Source organism: Panthera onca, chromosome D2 (genome assembly GCF_046562875.1).
Source record: "Panthera onca isolate mPanOnc1 chromosome D2, mPanOnc1 haplotype 2, whole genome shotgun sequence".
NCBI lineage: Eukaryota > Metazoa > Chordata > Mammalia > Carnivora > Felidae > Panthera > Panthera onca.
In genome coordinates this window covers 32,608,254-32,628,642 of record NC_138349.1, presented here as the reverse complement: position 1 = coordinate 32,628,642, position 20,389 = coordinate 32,608,254, and the positions used below count along the sequence as shown (strand labels likewise).

General features: G+C 38.8%; 1 protein-coding gene across 13 annotated transcripts in view; it reads left to right on the top strand.

Annotated features, from left to right (window-relative positions):
- CC2D2B (coiled-coil and C2 domain containing 2B) overlaps positions 1–20,389 on the top strand; it is a 93,230-nt gene that overhangs the window by 5,259 nt on the left and 67,582 nt on the right. For 7 of the 13 annotated variants that reach the window (XM_078434673.2, XM_078434671.2, XM_078434664.2 and 4 more), the window contains exons 3-9: positions 2,749–2,814; positions 7,595–7,678; positions 11,215–11,413; positions 11,719–11,855; positions 11,957–12,085; positions 17,626–17,835; positions 19,106–19,203. In XM_078434673.2, coding sequence (XP_078290799.2) covers positions 2,749–2,814; positions 7,595–7,678; positions 11,215–11,413; positions 11,719–11,855; positions 11,957–12,085; positions 17,626–17,835; positions 19,106–19,203 — 923 coding nt within the window. Of the gene's footprint in view, positions 1–2,300; positions 2,378–2,748; positions 2,815–7,594; positions 7,679–11,214; positions 11,414–11,662; positions 11,856–11,956; positions 12,086–17,625; positions 17,836–19,105; positions 19,204–20,389 lie in introns of those variants that run through there. The other 6 variants (XM_078434666.2, XM_078434667.2, XM_078434668.2 and 3 more) reach the window with 4 other exon arrangements.

Sequence of the window (20,389 nt, the reverse complement as noted above, 5' to 3'; positions counted from 1 at the left end):
GATCATGACCTGAGCCAAAGTCGGACGCTTAGCCGAAGTCAGACGCTTAACCGACTGAGCCACGCAAGCACCCCTCAATAGTTCTTAAGTGTGGTCCAGGAAGCACTGGTAGATTTTGAAGTTCTTTCAGAAACTCTGTAGACGAGGCTCTTACTGTGATAACGTCTTTTGTTTTAGTTGTAATTTAAGGAGTCTTTTGCCATTGTATTTCTTAAACTTGAAATGAAAAACAAACTCATAATCTATCTTGTCCTAAAAAAAGACTTAACATCGCTAGTATGGTGTAACTGCAGAATATTAAGGCCTAAAAAACTGTAAAAGAAATAAAAGCTCATTTGAACATACTGAGTTTTTGATAATGGTAAGATATTCAATCGGAAAAACCAGTAGGCAGCTAGAAATATGGTATTCAGGATAGCAGTCAAGATTGGACAGAGATTTGGGAAGCCCTGGGAATGCGTGCACACACTTTCCGAGGCCTTGGAATATGCCCACATTTAAGCTATGAAGAGAAGTGTGACCATTGAAGAATACACGGGATAAGGCGCCAGAGAGGTAGAAGAGTGGAGAACAGTGACATACAAAGTTTTCAGAAAATAAAGGTGCCCAACATCATCAGATGCTATAGAGTAATCAAAGAATAGCTAACACTGATAGTGTTGGGTTTCAAAGTATTTTCATATGTCTGATCTTATTTGACCCTCCTAAAAGATATGTGAAGTTGGCAATACGTGAACACTAAGAACTTACGCATTGGATTTTGTCATTCAAATGTCCTTTTGGATATTACAGAGAGCAGTTTCTTAATTTAAAATCCACCATATTTAAAGAGCTCATATCAGTTGATAAAAAGGTGAAATTTAAGAAAACAGGCAAAGAATAAGACTTGGCATACTAAAGGTGATGACTTTCAAAGGGCTGATGACCACCTGAAAAGATAAAACAAAAAGATGCAAGGTAACCCCCCACCTCAACTTCTTTGCAGATGTCAGAAGATAACAGTGCAGAAGAAAATATAGACAAGCATCTCCAAAATGCTTCTCAATAAGTATACCACCACTCTGATACTGTTGGTTTCTGTTTTTTAAAGATGTACATCTACATCTAATTCTCGGGTTTCAGCTGGGAACCCAAGTTTCTTAAGAGATGGGTTCAAACAGAAACGAAACTACCCGGATAATGCGAGATGGGCATAAGAAAATACATAGTAAATATGTGTAATAAAGCCAAGTTTTGTTTTCTAACCCTTTTCACAAATGTGGAGAAGCCACTAGTGCTTGAGACTGTGTTAGACCGTAAAGATACATAGATACAGAACCTGCTTCAGGAAGGTGTAGAGCTCAGGGAGAAACACAGATAAATATGGTTGAACCCTGGTCATCCATCCATCAAACATTTATTGAGCACCTACTTGGTGGCATCTGCCATTCTAAGTTCTGGGAGTAGAGTATAAAACCAACCAGCAATTTTTAAATTTACCAAGGAATACTGCAGTAAGATTCTCATGACATACAGTGATTTAGCTTTATACTTAGGCTTTATTTCCACCAGCCTCTATGCAACCTTTGAGTACTCAAAGGAGAAGAAAAAGACAAATGCTAGGTCGAATAACCAATAGGCCCTCCATTTTCTAAGGTACATAGGACAGCACAACCCCTGTCCTTCTCAGGCCATCTGGTGGATTGTCGGGTGGATAAGCAGAAAATTACACATGGGTTGGAGTGCACACAACACCGGAATCTTCTTTATACCCTATGTTTCATATCCCTAAGAGCTGGCAGAAGTGGGGGGTTGGTAGTATTATATTGACTTTACAGAACCGACATTAGTAGTTAAAATGGGTACCTAGAAACTTATCTCTCTTCCTTTCAGATTCCTTTTTCTCCAGTTTAATCAGATTGAAATAACCTTGCTTTGTTATTTGTATATTCTGCGGGATAGTTTGTATAGAATATGACTATTCTCATGCTTATCTGAGCTTGCTTTTTTTTTCTTTTTTTGCCTGACTACAAAGAAAAACTCTAGCCGATAGCTGAGGATACAGGAGCTAGGGGAAAAGTCACAAAAAGAACAAAATTCCATCCTGTTTTTAGTCCAGATTGAAAAAGAGGGAAGGGACAACAGCCATGGTCTTAGGTTCTGAGCTCACATGGGGCAATGACCGAGTCTTCATAATTGTCATAATCTTTAGAAATACATGCAATTTAGCTATTTAGTAAGTACTTTTGCCACTATTGCTATTTAATTATGTTATTAGAAAGTGTTATGAACTCTATGTTATTATGTTGACTTCTTGGTAGATTTAGATGCAGAAGAAAATCAAAACGTAATAGAAATGTCAAGAGGCAAAGTAAGAGAAAAACTAAAAAATGTTCAGGTAATGCTTCTTTTTTCTTTCCTATTTTCAGATTTACTGTTTACTGCAATATGCATCATAATAAACTTTTCTTTGTCAAAAAAGAGTGAAAATTCAGCCTTAATATATAGCTCCTTAAATCCCAACATCTTCAAGTTCTTTTCCATGCTTTTTTTCTTCAAACCTAAAGCCAAAGTTGAGTTGGTCATGCTAGATGACATCTCAAGAGAAAACATGTATATGCTTGCTAAAAGAAAAAAAAATGAAAAAAATAAGAAAAACATTGAGAAAATTTGTTTTTTATCCCTTTGGACAAAAGACTTATGAGCACAATTGTGGCCGTACTTGTGAAGATTAACTTTTCCATACCACTTATTTATGTTGTGTTTCAGATTAGCCAAGGCGAAAAATCTTTAACTCACCTACTCATTGATGATAAGATATATCAATGGCCTAAGGTAAATAAATTTTCTTACACTTTTTTTTAATTTGAGAGAGAAAGAGAGAGTGCAAGCAGGGAAGAGGGGCAGAGGGAGGGAGGGAGGGAGGGAGAGAGAGAGGGAGAGAGAGAGAGAAAGGGGGGGGGGGGAGAATCTTGAGCAGGCTCCATGCTCAGAGTGGAGCCAGATGCTGGGTTCAATCCCACAATCCTGGGATCATGACCTGAGCTGAAATCAAGAGAGACACGCAACCAACTGAGCCACCCAGGTGCCCTGTTTTTACTTTTTTTTTTATTTAAATTCCAATTAGTTAACATGCAGTGTAGCATTGATTTCAGGAGTAGAACCCAGTGATTCATCGCTTCCATGTAACACCCAGTGCTCATCCCAACAAGTGACCTCCTTAATGCCCATCATCCATTTATCCCGTCCCCACCACCTCCCTTCCAGCAACCTTCAGTTTGTTCTTTGTATTTAAGAGTCTCTTATGGTTTGCCTCCCTCTGTTTTTAATCTTATTTTTCCTTCCCTTCCCCTATGCTCATCTGTTTTGTTTCTTAAATTCCACATATGAGTAAAATCATGATACTTGTCTTTCTCTGACTGACTTATTTCACTTAGCATAATACATTCTACTTCTATCCACATTGTTGCAAATAGCAAGATTTCATTCTTTTTGATCGACAAGTAATACTCAATTGTATATATATACCACATCTTCTTTAAAAAATTTTTTTTTAATGTTTATTTATTTTTGAGAGAGAGAGAGAGAGAGAGAGACAGAGTGTGAGCTGGGGAGGGGCAGAGAGAGAGGGAGACACAGAATCTGAAGCAGGCTCCAGACTCTGAGCTGTCAGCACAGAGCCCAACGCGGGGCTCGAACCCACGAACTGTGAGATCATGACCTGAGCCAAAGTCAGACGCTTAACCGACTGAGCCACCCAGGCGCCCCATACCACATCTTCTTTATCCATTCATCATTTGATGGACATTTGTGCTCTTTCCATAATTTGGCTATTGTTGATAGCACTGCTGTAAACATTGGGGTGCATGTGCTAATAGTGCAATTGCTGGGTTGTAAGGTAGTTCTATGTTTAATTTTTTGAGGAACCTTCATACTGTTTTGCAGACTGGCTGCACCAGTTTGCATTTCCACCAACAGTGTAAGAGTGTTCCCCTTTCTCCGCATCCTCGTGGACATCTGTTGCTGCTTGAGTTGTTAATTTTCGCCATTCTGACACCTGTGAGATGGTACCTCATTGTGATTTTGAGTTGTATTTCCCTGATAATGAATAATGTTGAGCATTTTTTCATGTGTCTGTTAGCCATCTGGATGTCTTCTTTGGAAAAGTGTGTATTCATGTCTTTTGCCCATTTCTTCACTGGATTATTTGTTCTTTGGGTGTTGAGTTTGATAAATTCTTTATAGTTTTTCATACTAACCCTTTAACCACTATGTCATTTGCAAATACTTTCTCCCATTCCATCAGTTGCCTTTTAGTTTTGCTGATTGTTTCCTTTGCTGTGCAAACTTTTTATCTTGATGAGGTCTCAATAGTTCATTTTTGCTTTGCTTCCCTTGCCTCCGGATATATGTCTAATAAGAATTTGCTGGGGCTGAGATCAAAGAGGTTGTTGCCTGTTTTCTCCTCTAGGATTTTGATGGCTTCCTGTCCCACAGCTAGGTCTTTCATCCATTTTGAGTTTATTTTTGTCTGTGGTGTAAGAAAGTGTTCTGGGTTCATTCTTCTGCATGTCACTGTCCACTTTTCCCAGCACCATTTGCTGAAGAGACTGTCTTTTTTTTTTTTCCATTGGATATTCTTTCCTGCTGTGTCAAAGATTAGTTGGCCACATGTTTGTGGGTCCATTTCTTGGTTCCCTATTCTGTTCCATTGATGTATGTGTTTTTGTGCCAGTACCATCCTGTCTTGATGATTACAGCTTTGTAATACAGCTTGAAGTCTAGAATTGTGATACCTCCAGCTTTGCTTTTCTTTTTCAACATTATTTTGGCTATTTGGAGTCTTTTCAGGTTCTGTACAAATTTCAGAATTGCTTTTTCTAGCTCTGTGAAGAATGCTGGTGTTGGGGCACCTGAGTGGCTCAGTCAGTTAAGTGTCCAACTTTGGCTCAAGTCATGATCTCATGGTTCATTATTTGAGCCCCATGTTGGGCTCTTAGTTGATAGCGCAGCACCTGCTTCAGATCTTCTCTCTCCCTCTCTTTGCCCCTCCCCTGCTTGCTCTCACTCTCTATCTCTCAAAAATAAATAAATGTTAAAAAAAATGCTGATGTTATTTTGATAGGAATTGCATTGAACACATAGATTGCTTTGGGTAGTATAGACATTTTAACAATATTTGTTTTTCCAATCCATGGAGTGATTCTCTATTACTTCTTCAATTTCTTTCATAAGTTTGTATAGTTTTTGGCATACAGATCTTTTACCTCTTTGGCTAGGTTTATTCCTAGGTATCTTAGGATACCTTCTATCCCGACTTTCTTGAGGGCTTTTATCAAGAAAAGATGCTGTATTTTGTCAAATGCTCAAAACCCAAAGTCTTAAAGGACCTGACACCATGTGGATCCATTCCCCTCCTCCAGAGTAGAGCTTCTTCACACGGTGTCTGATACCCTCTGTCCCTGAAAAACAGCCCCCCGCCTGCACAGTGCACAGAATCTATGGAGTAGCACTGCTAAAAGTAGCAGAGGTTATGTCCCCCTGGATGCACCTCTGTGCCCTGTTGATGAAAGGTCTTTGGCTGGCACCCTTAGGGTCTTTTGTCCTTGGGGAGGCAAAAAACCCTCTTCCAAAAGTACTCCAGGAAAGGGAATGTTCTCTCACAATGCGCCCCAGAGATCTCTGTACCACACTATGCACTCAGGGGATAGCTCCCTCCTCCCCAGGAGCACATGTCACAGCTCTGCTCCAGAGAAAGTTGCGCACTTCCAAAACCTCAGAGTTTGAGCTCCAGTTGAAGTTTGTGGAAAAAAAAAAAACCCTGTGGAAAACAAACAAACACACTGACAGACAGACAAACAACCCTGTGGAACTCAGCACTTTTTGCTCCCCAGTCTGTGGTCCAGAGAGGTTTTCCTTTTGTGAGAAATTGATGCCACACTTTCTCAATCTCTCTCTCTTTCTCTCCCTTTGGTCTCTCCATGGAAAGGGTTCCCTCCCCTCCGTGGCGGAACTGTTTTTCTCTCCCCCAATTCACTTCCATGCACCTCGCACCTACCACGCTGTCTCCCTCCAACTGTGGAGATCCTTCTGCCAGTCGGCAGGTCGATTTCCTAGGTGTTCCAAGTGATCTGACCGCAATACAGCTGTGTTTGAGGCACAAGGAAAGTCCAGGGTCCCCCATCTTAACCCCTCCCTCTTTACACTTTTTAAAACAGCTTTATAGAGATAACTTTATGTTGCAAAAATTCACTCATTTTAAGTGTATGATTTAACGATTTTTAGTTAACTTACAGAATTATGCATTCAAAGGAGGAGAAATTGGCTTCTCAGACTCTCCATACCAACCACTAGATAGAAATATCTGCTCAGGAAGTTGAGGATTTTAGCAAGTGGTTTTGCAATGAGCAGAGATGAAGGGAAGTAAAGTGTATACTGACAATATAGATATGCAGCATTGTTGCAGGGTGAATTTTTTATTTTTTATTTTAAAGTTTATTTATTTATTTTGATGGGGGAGAGAGAGATAGAGAGAATCCCAAGCAGGCTTTGTGCTGTCAGCACAGAGCCTGAATGTGGGGCTCAGTCTCATGAACTGTGAGATCATGACCTGAGCTGAAATCAAGAGTCTGATGCTGAACTGACTGAGCCACCCAGGAGCCCCAGGGTGAATAACTTTTAAAGTTAATGTGACAGTTGCATTGTAGATACAAACAAGGTATAAAGTAAACTTTGTATTTTACATATTTTAAAATTATTTGGCTTCTAGTAACTATGAGTTTTACTTTTTTTTTTTTTTAATGTTTATTTAGTTTTGACAGAGAGAGAGAGATCGATCACGGGCACCAGCGGGGGAGGGGAAAAGAGAGAGGGACAGAGGATCTGTAGCAGACTCTGTGTTGACAGCAGGGAGCCCAATGCAGGGCTCCACCTCATGACTACTGTGAGATCATGACCTGAGCCGAAGTGAAGTCAGATCCTTTAACTGACTGAGCCACCCAGGCGCCCCTGAGTTTTACTTTTTATTATGGAATTAATTCCTCTCCCAAATCTCCCTACAAACAGTTCATTTTAATATGTGTGTGAGAAAGAAACGGTGATTTACATTTAAAAGATTCAGACTTGACAGTATTGAAAAATGAGAGCTTATTTATCAGCAAACTTATAACTAAGAATATGCCCCTTTTAATACTTTGAACTACCTATAGCCGCAAAGACTGTAGATGCCCTGCGGTGGTACTCGTGTGTTAGCACATCAGAGCACCCAAAAACTGGGAGAAAAAAGAGTTTGCCCTGTGCCTTCATTTTGGTCAAACTGTAAGGTAATCCTCTTAGTATTAGTACTCGTAGTAGTATTCCTACTCTTAGTAGTGAAGAGATAGTTTGGGAAGCAGAAGAATTGGGCTCTACATCATTCCGTTTCTTATTGCAGTTACCAGAACCTTCAAAACAAAAACCAAAAAACATAATGAACCAAACAGACTCTTGGTGCTCCTTGCTCACGACTAAGATAATAATTAGTGTTTACCACATTACACAAAAGTTTTTCTTCCACTTGGAAGCAGAAAAAAGTATTTCCACCCTGAATACCGGTTTACCATTGTTTAATCCACAGACTGAAGTCTCATTCGATGAAGGCCTTTGGTTTTTCATGCCGCATGGTGACGAAGGCTCCAATTCAGGCCGGTGTTCAGAGCAGGTTGGATTTGTTCCCCTTCCTCTTGTGCCTCAGGACAATGAACTCTTTATTAAAGGCATAGAATGAAATACTTGGATGGGAGATGAAATTTTTATTACTGAGTCACCCTCTTCTCTTTTAATTAAGAATATGTTCAAAATAGGGGCGCCTGGGTGGCGCAGTCGGTTAAGCGTCCGACTTCAGCCAGGTCACGATCTCGCGGTCCGTGAGTTCGAGCCCCACGTCAGGCTCTGGACTGATGGCTCGGAGCCTGGAGCCTGTTTCCGATTCTGTGTCTCCCTCTCTCTCTGACCCTCCCCCGTTCATGCTCTGTCTCTCTCTGTCCCAAAAATAAATAAAAAACGTTGAAAAAAAAAATTAAAAAAAAAAAGAATATGTTCAAAATAATAATTCTAAACATTGATCGAGTGCTTACTGGATGCCCAATGCTATACTGAATTTTTAATATGGACCATATCATCCAATCCTCATCCTAATCGTGTGAGACAGGTGTTACTATAATCTCTACTTTATAGGCAAGGAAGCTCAGGCACAGAGGGTTAAACATCAATAGAGCTGGAAGCACCGGCTTTCCCTCCAAAACCCGTGTTTTCTTTTTCTTTTGTTGTTCCTGTCCTTCTCTCCAAGTGTCCCACGCTGTTCTCCATGATCTCCATTACTCTCCGTGGATAACTGATTCTCCCTCCCTCCCGGTCTGATCCAGGACTCTTCTAATTTGTAGCAGTTCTTCCGCTTCTCTCCAAACTCCTCAGCCTCCTGTTACTCCCTAGTGGTCCTCTCCTCCGGTACCAGTTAGTCTCACGAGTCTTTCCCCGTCTCCTGAGTGTCCATCCCCCCACCGCTGTCCCTGCTTGCTTCTGTTCTACCCTTTCTCCAACTCCTCTCTGCCTTCAGTCTCTGCACAGTTTCCTTGGTCCTCTCCCCCAGCACTACTGGACCTAGTGTCTCTTGGCACCCCTCAGCTGTTTCCTAATCCCTCAGGCTTCAGGAGTCCCTCTTGGACACCCATTTGCATTCTGATTTACTTCCCTTTCCCTTCCACCCCCGTTTCTCTGCATCCTGCCCCGGTCCTTTCGGTCCTTCTTTGTTATTGTTGTTTTTTCTATAATAAAAAGAGCTTTATCTTTTAAAAGTTTAAAGAAAGTATGTACATTATTTTTAAAAATTCAGAAAACATGTGGAAGAAACTGAAAATCACAGGAAATCCCACTGCTCTGAGATAAACCACTATCATTTTCCACATCTTTCTCTATGCTTATGCCCATACTTGCACGGACACGGACTTTTATATGAATAGAATCATATTTGTAAATGGCCATTCCATTTTCCAGCTGCTCAGCTGAACCTTGGTGTCATCCTTGGATCCTCTTTTATAGATACGGGTATTCTTTTGTTTTCCCAGAAAAATTCATTCTTTAACCCATACTATGAGTCTCTGGGAGGTCAGATGACTTGGCGGAGCATGTACATGTTTGAAACCCATTTATTCAACACTCATTGGAACATTCATTGAGTGCCTAATGTGTTACAGGAAGAAGATAAATAAACAAATGACAATATACCTCACATCCAATTCATCACAAATCTCATTGGTTCTGCCTTCAAAGTATCCTAGAATCTGACCCACTTTTCACCACCCCCACTGGTACAACCCTAGTCTAAGCCACCATAACCTCTCATCTGGATCATTATCAGTGTCACCCTCTGTTTTCACTATTACCTCAACAGGCTATTTTCTGTATCATACAGTGGTCAGAGTGATCCTGTTAAGATCTAAGACCATGCTTTCGCTTACACCTTCTAATGGTTTCCTGTGTCACTCAAAACAAAACCTCAAGTCCTCCAAGGCCTATGTGACCTGGCCCCCTTGGTACCTCTCTGACCTCATTGCTCACTACTTTGCCCTTCTCCCACCCAACTCCAGCCAGATTGGCCTCCTTCTTATTCCTCACAGCATGCTCCTGCCTCAAGGACTTCTACCTTTTATTTGTGTAGGAAGATTTTCCCTTATCCTCACGCTCTCTCTCTCTCTCACTACCTTTGGGTCTCTGTTCAAGTGATACATAATCTAAGATACTGTGTCTGACAACTCTGTCTACAGTAGTAGCCCCACCCACCTGGCCTGGTATTCTCTAACCCCTTATCTTGCTTTTCTGTTTCTCAACATACTTGTCACCACCCAACATATATCCCTTATCTATTTGTTTATTTTCTTCCTGAAACGTATTAGGCACTCATTGAATGGTCCAATGGATGCTGAATAAGTTTCAAACATGTGCATGCTCTGCCAAGTCATTTGACGTCCTGGAGTCTCACAATATGGGTTAAAGAATGAGCTTTTCTGGGAAAACAAGAGAAAGGCCAGCCAGCAGAGTATACCAGGGTCAGGTGCTCTGGTTATGGCTGCTTTCCTTCTTGGAGGACAGGCAGGAGAGCAATTAGGTCAGTGAGGCAGACCAGCTACTTGGACTTCAGTGAGTCCGGGTTTAGGATTATTTAAATTTTTTTCAATGTTTATTTATTTATCTTTTGTTGAGAGTAAGAGGCAGAGCATGAGTGGGGGAGGGGCAGAGAGAGAGAGGGAGACACAGAATCCAAAGCAGGCTCCAGGCACTGAGATTTCAACACAGAGCCTGACCCGGCACTCAAACTCATGACCTGAGCCAAAGTCAGATGCTTAACCAACTGAGCCACCCAGGTGCTCCTAGGTCTGGATTGTTGAGAGGAGCTGTCTGGAGAAGCCATTGCCCTGATGACTTCCTCATCACAGAGAGAAGAAAGCCACTGTTTTGTCGGGGGTTGAGTTTCTTCCTGCTGGGAGAAAGGGGAGTCCTGGTCCCAAATATATTGTCTGGACAGCCCAAAGTGAGGTCCAAGGTTATTTTCAGACAGTTCTGCCTATCACACCACAATCAGCAAGACATGTTCCTGTGACATGGGGGGGGGGGGGGGGGGGGGGAAGTCAGTGATATCTCTTTTCTACCACACCATACTCAAGTGTATCCATCTACACTTATGCATGGAAAGTTAGGTGGATGCTTCTGACCTCATACTCCCTGTCACATAACACCTAACAGCACAGACCCTGCTCTGCTGTGAGCTGCACAGTAAAGACCAGGAAGGTGATCTGGTCACCTTCCTGAATGGTGAAAAAAAAATGCAGTTTAAGACTGCATGACCTGATGTCTCTGGACTTTGCCCTACAACTGAGTTCTCAGTGGTTGAAATATCATAATCCAGTATCTCAGGACATTCTCCATGAGAGAGGAAGGGCTTGAATTATAGTTCTATTCCAGTAATCTTTCATTGTGAACTGCAAAGAAGGGATAGAGAAAAATCATACTGCATATTGTTAAGCCTTAAATGAGTTCCTCTATGTTCAATGAAATTTTATTGTAACAGTTTCAGCTCGAACTCGAACTAGGTGGCATGGATCAGAAAGACAATTCACAGCAAGGTCCCAGTACATCTCATTTATCTATGTATTAATCTTGGGGACAACACATTTACTTATTTTTCTTCTTGGTGTTCAACAGAGATCAGTAAATGACAGCTATCCCAAACACTTTTCACTTGATGATAATTTACAAAATTTTGCTGAAGACCAAGGTGAAGATTTTATGCAGGAAGTCATTTTTCCAGATTTACTTGAAGTAAAAGCTGCTGAATATGAAGTTGATCAAGAACAAATCAGAAAACAACAGGCAAATATTTTTGTGCCAAGTAATTCTCCAGGTAAAATTCCTTACAATGAAATATTTAAGTCATGAATGAATCATATTGTAGAATAATAGCTTTTTGTATGCTGGATAGATAGAAACTACTGAGCTAAAACTAGAGCAAGTGTTCTGTATTTGTTCCTCATGTCTTCTCTGACTTTAAGGAAACTGGTTAAAAGAGCTCATTCATTGTATGTATACATTTAGACTTCCTGCTAGACTTTGTGGTAGGGGATATGATAATTACCTTTTGCTTCTTGTTTAGTCAATACCAGTTTAGGATTTTGGACTTTAGAGTAATATCAAGGTTTTGTTATTAAGTGGCCAACCAGCGTAAACTGCCAAAAGATATGATGCCACGCATTTTAGAAGATGAAGGATTCTATATTCAGAGAAAACCAGAAATCTATAAAAAGACCTGCAACAAAATGGAAAATCGCCTACTTACCGTAGAAGAGGCAAGTACGCCAGCTACCAAGTTACATCACTCATTCAGAGCATGTGATGTTTGTTTTTAGCGAAATATCTTATTACTCTGTTTCTTGAATATTTTTGATAGGGGAAGAGTTGGTTTGAAGAAAGTGGAGAAATTATGTCATTACCTTCACCCATCAGACAATCGTGGAATTTCAGGCTAAACACAAGCAAGGGATCTTTAAATCCAGCACTAAAGACCATATACAGAAAGGTAACCGGCAAGTTTATTTGTAATGATGGTTAAAAGAATTCTTGTAATATCAATGGTAACTTATGTCTTTGTGGTGTTAATTCACCCCTTATTGATATTAGTAATAAATGGCAAAACTGTGATGAAATGTAAAATAGTCATGAAAATTATGTGTTTGAGGAATATTCAGTGATGTGGAGGAAATGCTCAAAATAAAATGCCAAGTGAGAAAAAAGTAGAATGCGAAGTTATATGTGATCCTAATTTTATAAGAATAAAGAATAAATGAATCAATGAATGACTAAGTGTATACATACATGTGTGGATAGATTAAAAGTGGAAAAATATATCAAAGTTAATTATCTCTTGTAGGGCATAGGATTATTTTTGCTTTATTTCTCTGTTCTAAATTTTAAAAATGAATATATATTATAGTCAAAGAAACAAATTTTATATGTATTCCAAGACATTGTGAAAATTAGCAGTCCATTAACCTAAGAGAAGAAATACTTAGACAGAAATAGTTACATTTAAAAATTGGTTTGGGGCGCCTGGGTAGCTCAGTTGGTTAAGCTTCCAACTTCGGTTCAGGTCATGGTCTCACAGTTAGTGAGTTCAAGCCCCACATCAGGCTCTGTGCTGTCAGCGCAAAGCCTGCTTGGGATACTCTATCTCCCTCTCTCACTGATCCTTCCCCACAGGCATGCGCACACACTCTCTCTCTCAAAAATAAATAAACATAAAAAAATTGGCCCGAAAAATTTAAATCAGAACTGTTTACAAGACTCAGTTGCCCATTCACTTGCCTTAACTATTCCATATATAAGAGATTTGGCTATAAGTAGATACAAAGTGGAAATAATACTAAAAATACTTAGAGGATGTTATTCTTTACTCCCTCTGTTGCTTTGCTCTTTTTTTTTTTTTTTTAATGTTTATTTATTTATTTGAGGGGAGAGGGGCAGAGAGAGAGAGGGAGAGAGAGAATCCCATGCAGTATCTGTGCAGGGTTTGAACTCACAGATGGGGAGATCATGACGTGAGCTGAAGTTGGACCCCTAACTGACTGAGCCATCCAGGCGCCCCTAAATTATTTTTTATTTTTAATTCTTTCTGTCACCTTCTGTCTGTCACCTGGTTTCTCTATTTTTCTAATTCTTTTTTTTTTTTTAATTTTTTTTTTTTTAACGTTTATTTATTTCTGAGACAGAGAGAGACAGAGCATGAACAGGGGAGGGGCAGAGAGAAAGGGAGACACAGAATCTGAAACAGGCTCCAGGCTCTGAGCTGTCAGCACAGAGCCCGACGCGGGGCTCGAACTCACGGAGCGTGAGATCATGACCTGAGCCGAAGTCAGACGCTTAACCGACCAAGCCACCCAGGCGCCCCTATTTTTCTAATTCTGATTTATGTTCTTTAATGTCATACAATTTTTCTCAATACTTTTCGTTCATTTGGAAGTACATTTCTATTTTTATCTGTTTCTGGATGTCTTTCTGTTGTACTTTGTCAGTGGGGATAGTATTTTACTGTTTATTCATTATTCTGATTTCTATAGATTTAATCTTGAGCCTTTTTTTCTACTACTCATTTTATATTAAATTAGTTTTCCTGAACTTTTAGAGAAAAGGCTTGGCTTTCCTAGAAAGCTTTTTCTAATAATGTCACAGAACTCTATTGTTCTTGTGTAGGGTTAAAAATATATAGTGGCTGGATTTCTGAAATTTCTTGGATGTGTTTCTCTTCCTAGATATTTTTCTGTACCTTCTCTTTCTGTAATCTCTGTGATCCCCGGCCTTTTCAATTTGTATTCCACTCCTAGCAGTTTCTCTTTAGTATGAAGACTTGTCCTAAAACTTCTTAGGAAGTAGGTGCCTCTAAGGCCCTGTAGTCCTTAGCAAAACCCCTTGCACTCACCCACAGTTGGAGTAGATAAAACCTCTTCCAATTTTACCTGCTGTTTCCGAGTTGGGATGCTGTACTTTCTGGTGAATATCTGTTGGCCCTTTGGGGTTCTCCTGCCGTCAGGGCCTTCAATGGCTTCATTGCGCCTCTCTTCCACACAGTCACCAATACCATGCAGGTCTTTTTACTGTCAGTGGTTTGTCTCCATCCACTTATATTTTGGGTTTCACGGACGATTCTTGAGATCTAGTTTTGTTATGGATCTTGTCCATGGATTTTGAGCTTTGCTATCTAGTTTCTCTGCCTGTTTTATTTATTTTTATTATTTTTTAAAAACTTTTTAATGTTTATTTAAACATTAAATATGAGAGAGAGAGAGAGACAGAGCACAAGCAGGGGAGGGGCAGAGAGAAAGGCAGACACAGAATCTGAAGCAGGCTCCAGGCTCTGAGCTGTCAGCACAGAACCTGACGCATGGCTTGAACCTACGAACTGTGAGATCATGACCTGGGCTGAAGTTAGATGCTTAACTGACTGAGCCACCCAGGCATCTGTCTCTGCCCGTTTTAAAGGTAGAGATTTGGGAATATGTAAAACTATATTGCCATGGTATTCCCAGAATTACCTGTCTAATGAATTCTTAATTTCAGATATTTTCAGTATAATTTTAGCTTTAAAATGTTCTTTTGACATTTGATTCTTATGTATATATTCCAGTTCTCTTCTAGAATACTCCCATTTTTTCATGTATTTTCCCTTTAACTCTGTTTTTTAAACTTTTACTCTATTTTTTAAAAGGCTTTTTATTGTATCAAAACATGTATGAAAAGTTATAAAAGCTCTAGATGATATCTTTTTTTCAGAAAGGTTCTGTCCTTTCCTTTGTTAGGCATATTGAGTGGGGATAATAAATCTTAACCCAGTTCGAGACTTTATTGATTTCAGACTGGGTTGCAGCTTTGTTAAGGTTCAATCTGTATCTGTATCCTCTGTTTACCTAATCTCTTTCCTGCTTGACTGCAGAGAGTGGTATTTTCTTTCCTTTTTTTTTTTTAAATCAATTGCTAACACATATCCAAATGCCTAGCATATAATAGACACTCAATGAGTGCTTGTATTATTTGTAATGCAACCTCAGTAGATGTCAACTTTTATAGTCCTAGTATACATCAGAAGAGAAAGACATCAGCTGACTGCCATAATCTTGGAAAATATTATTTTTTGCATGGTGCCTGTCACACCATGAGAGACTGGTAACGTCTCTGCCCTATCCTAATTTACAATATTACACATTTACTGACATTTTTCAAATGAGCTTTCCATCCCCAACACACATACACACCCAACATTGCAATGTCTTTCTGTTTTTTCCAGTTTGGTTACTATAAAAATCCATATCCATTAAAAATAAAAATGAAAGAATGAAAGAGGGAAGAGGGAAAACCCCTAGATTTTATCTCATCTTGTTGTTTGCTCTTATGTGGCATAGCATTTACACTTTATAGCGACAATATGTTTTATCTAAATATTGCTGAGGATAAAGCACAGATATTTTGACCTAATTATCTGAGATGATTCTTCTTAGGGAGAGAGATCCTTGAAACAACTCACAGTTTGCTGAATGAATGAACGAACAATTGTATGAAAACAAATAAATGCAAAATGTATAATTTTTGGAGAAATATTAACCACCATCCAGATTAACCTTTGTAACCACCATAATCCCAAGTTGGAAACCACTGGGCTGAACAAGTACCTTTTTCCTCAAAGGCCTGTGTTCTCGCTTTATCCAAGCACAATTTCAGTATCTCATGGACTCTTAGACTTGGAAGTAAATGGAAATGTCACTTCACCAAGCATCTAAACTGAGTCTTCAAATTCATTCTGTAGCATCCTTAACAGGTAATGTTCTGGAATTTGTGTCAGCCAAATGCTTCTGCCTGCTTTCCCCTTTTATCTTCTCCACATTTGTTACTCAGCCCAGCTAGCCTTGGAGGCAAGACTCATTTGGGGTTTCTCACCAGAATAAAAGAAATATGAGGGCGACTGAAGCACAGGTAATAGCTGCCCAAATACCAAAGTCCTCTCTTTGTTCTTGCCTCTGCCAGATTCCTCTACCCCAGGCCTTATTTGCCTGTTTGCTGCGTAGTTTTGCCTGACCATCTGACTATGCCCTTTACTCCCTCTTCCAACATTCCTCTTAATGCGTTTGCGTAGATTTTATACTTGTCGCCAGCTTGGATGTTTTTTTGCATTTATCCAGCCTTTGATTTATTGTTGCCTAGATCTTTGTGCTTTTGGTCTAACACACTTACCTACTTCTAGAAGTTCTCTTAATCCTCTGACTTAACTGACCAGTGATGAATCTGCTCAATAAAACAGGCATCTCTAGCTTAGGAACTCTAATTTTCAAAAGTTTATTTATAATTTGGTTGCTTAATACCAAAGCCGTTTATTTCATTGGTGTTTTTGCCTGGTAGATGACCATTTTACTACCAATTAACTAAATCTTATAAGTGGAATCAAGAACAGGTTTTCTTCTCTGAGTTGGTCCTTACATAGAACATAGAGACTTACAAGATAAGGATAAAACAAAACAAATCAAACTTTATGGCTCTTCTCTTGCCTCCCCTCAGGCCAGTGAGGAAATAGGGGAATATTCCTGGCTCAGGAGAGAGTAGATAGGGAGAAATGTAGGCATCATACTGGTAACCTACAGTCCTTGAGAAGCACTGGGTCTGCCACACCAAGTCAAAGGTACAACAGCAATTTTTCCATGTAACAGCGATTGTAATAACAATGGCACAGACTGGGAAGCACATCCTATTACACCAGACTGATCCAGAAAGAGGGCTCGAGCTCTCCTTTTTAGGTGGATGCAGTCATGGATCTTATTGAGAGTGGCTAGGCATTCATGAACTAGGCTATCTGTGCTGAGTAACCACTTAACTCTCTCAAATTACATCACTAAAAACTAGTCACGTGCATATTCAAACACATGTACTTAAATTCAGAATAGTGTACTAAAACATAATTGAATCATTTGGTATATTGATTAAGGTTTACAGACTTCAGCTAATTTAGGGGCAGTTTGGTATACACGTGGAGACAATCTCATGTATAACAAAAGACGGTCTCCTTGTTAGGTAGCATTTATTTTGAGGGTCCAGGCCCCTCCAGGGGATTTTCCAGGGCATTACCAATATATTCACATAAGAACAATGTTTTAATAAGGGTTTACCACTTAACTCTGGCCCATGGATGACTATTAGAGATCATCAGGTAGTCGAACTATTGACCCAACAGACCTAAACTATTAACCCAACAGACCTAAACAGACCATTTGTCATAGTGTTTCTATAGGAAATCATTGTGGGGCTTATAACTTTAAAGTCTAACTTCTACCATCACACAACAATAAGGTATGTGACACTAATTTATAGAAAGATGATTAAAATGATGCAATATAAATATATTTTATGAAATCAAGGGCCATAATCAATTTCAAGGAAGAAAAAGCAAATTATTTATTGCTTTCCTGTATCCCTTCATTTTCTTACAGTTAATGTGTTACTTTTATAAGGAAAAATCACTTATAATTTCAAAAGACATACAAAGAATAAAGTTAACATTATGTACATATTTTTCTTTAAAAGGCAGTGAAACCTGATCTGGAAAGTTCTATGAGGAACAAAATGGAAGGTCAAAGGGAAATGTATCAATTAGATCTTAACATTGTGGGTTTGCAGTTCAGCCATCATCCTCTCTTCAATCAAGAACAAGTGTTATGTGCTAGGCTGCTTCAACTTTATGAGTGTTTTCAGGACAGGCAGCAACAGAATTTACCTCAGCTGCTTTATGAGAAGGTGAGAATGGTTTTTATTCTATTTATAGAGTTGACCATTTAATATTGAAAGAGAAAACAAGTCATGCAGAGCAAGTTACCACAGACCCGAAGTCAAGAGTCAGATGCCCAACAAACTGAGCCACCCAGGTGCCCCTAGTCCTTCCCTGTCTTAATTACTATATTTAATTGTTAAATTATAATGCAGTAGGACAAGTGACTCCTCATTTTTTCTAGGATGTTTTTGTATGCTCTTAAAGATTTGATCTTCCATGTGTTAGAATTAGCCTGTCAACTTCTATTTTTAAAATTCTATTACCGTATTTACTGTGATTGCATTATATTATTATATTAGTTTCAAAAGAAATTTTATCTTTATAAAAATTGTGTTTCCTTATCCAAGACTATCATATGTCTTCCTATTTGTTGAGATCTTCTCTGATTTCTTCCAGTAAACGTTTATATTAATTGATTCTAGTCTTAGAGTTCCTACAAACTGTCCCTGTGACAGATTTCTCCTATGCATGTTTAAGGGTACAGTTTCCTCCAGTTTTATTTCTCTAAAGATATTCTCTATGGATATTTCTGCTTTATACTTTCCTCAGTATATCTTTTTCTTTTCATTTTATTTTTTCTTGTTTTCCTGTGTTATACATTTATTTTTTATAGAGAGTATAGATATAAATGCAGTCATAAATATACATATATAGATATGGATGTGATGTTGGCAGTAGATGTGGACAAAGACAGATAAACATATCTTTTCTGTAACCATGGAAGAACCCCAATGTAACTGTGGAAGATAAGGTAGATTCCTGTGCTCAATATGCCATCTTAATTGGTTGGCATTTTTTTTACATTAATTAATGAACTGATTAGAAGGTTCTAGGTATAATGTTTCTTTCTTTTTTAAATTCATTTTGAGAGAGGGAGAGAGAGGGAGGGAGGAAAACGGAGAGAGGGAGGGAGAGAATCCCGAGCAGGCTGTGTGCTGTCAGCACAGAGCCTGATACAGGGCTCAGTCCCATGAACTGTGAGATCATGACCTGAGCTGAAATCAAGTCAGATGCTCAACCTACTCAGCCACCCAGGTGCCCATAGGTATAATGTATTGAGGTTATTTTCAGTTCTGCCCCAAGGTACTTATATGAAATATATTTTGGAAGATAAGACAGTAATACACAAAAGGTTACACAGTTGTGCTTCTGCTGCACACGCCTAGACCCTCAGAGAAATTGGAGTATTGGTGACAGTGGATGAAATGTACTAAAAAGCTCTTTTCTTTGTTGTAGCTGATAGCACTGAGAGACGCTACCAAATTAGCAAGTGAAAATTTGGAAGTAAGTCAGCTAACCAAAAAATCTTTACAAGATTATTATTGGCAGATAAGGTAGGTTTTTGACTATTCTTGTATTTCTCAAGCATTTATTAAGAAACTCCTTAGAGTATTGCACTTGCTATGGAAGATATAAAATAAGAAAAATACAAGGTCCCCACTCTTTAGACAACTACAGAAATGGTTCCAACCCTTCCTTAAGACCCAGTTTTGAAAAAAAAAATTTGTGTAAAAATATTTCATAGAAGTGTCGCATGAAAGTAGTTGTAATTTTAATATCCATTGATTTAAAAAAACACATGCTAATTAAAAACCACCATGAGTTCACTAATATTTTTTGGAACATATTAGTCTCAAGTGTTTGTATATATTTGAGAATTAATCCATGTATACGTATGTACAAGATATATCAATTAATTCAGGTAAAGACATTACTCAAAGAGCATATAGATTTAAGGATCCCTGTAAAAAAAAAAAAAACATGGTGTACAAGTTGGGAGCCATCAGCTTATAGAGTAGTTGGGAAGATAAGTTAGGAAAGTATGAAATAACTAAATAAAGTACGTCTCAAGGACACTCCAAAAGCAAGAAATCTCACTGGGAGGTACTTATTGTATAGAAAGTTCACTTATGCACAAAGATAAAATAAATGTCTATATAAGAGAGTGACTTGATAAAGAATTTCCCTCACTCCCTGCCCATTGACCTGACATGGTTCTACAAACTCTAGAAGCAACAGTCAATTTAAATAATTGGTTTCCTAGAATAATCTAGTTAAACACAAACAATGTTACCTGAGAAAGTTGATATATACCTTGCACAAGTCCTGGCACATAATGAGTTCTTGATAAACATTACTTGAATCAATGAATGAATGAATGAATGAATGAATGAATAAATAGAAGCCACCAGTATTTACAAAACCATAAACTGGTGTTATTTTTAAGATTAACTAAAATTAAAGGCAAAGAACAGACATTGGCACAGAGCAAGCAAGCTTTAATGAAGAAAAGAGAAAAGTAGGCTTTAGATGGGATCTGATGATGATAGATAAGGGCCTACCACTATGCACGTGTGCACGTGTGTGTGTGTGTGTCGGAGGGTCATTGAAGATATCATTGCTTTATCAAAGCAGAAAAAAAGCAATGTAATAGATTTACATTCAGGAAAATTCGGAGTGGTGTTGAAATGCTGCAAAGAGTAGTTTGTGGACATTTGAAAAACAGTGTTTCCATTAGAA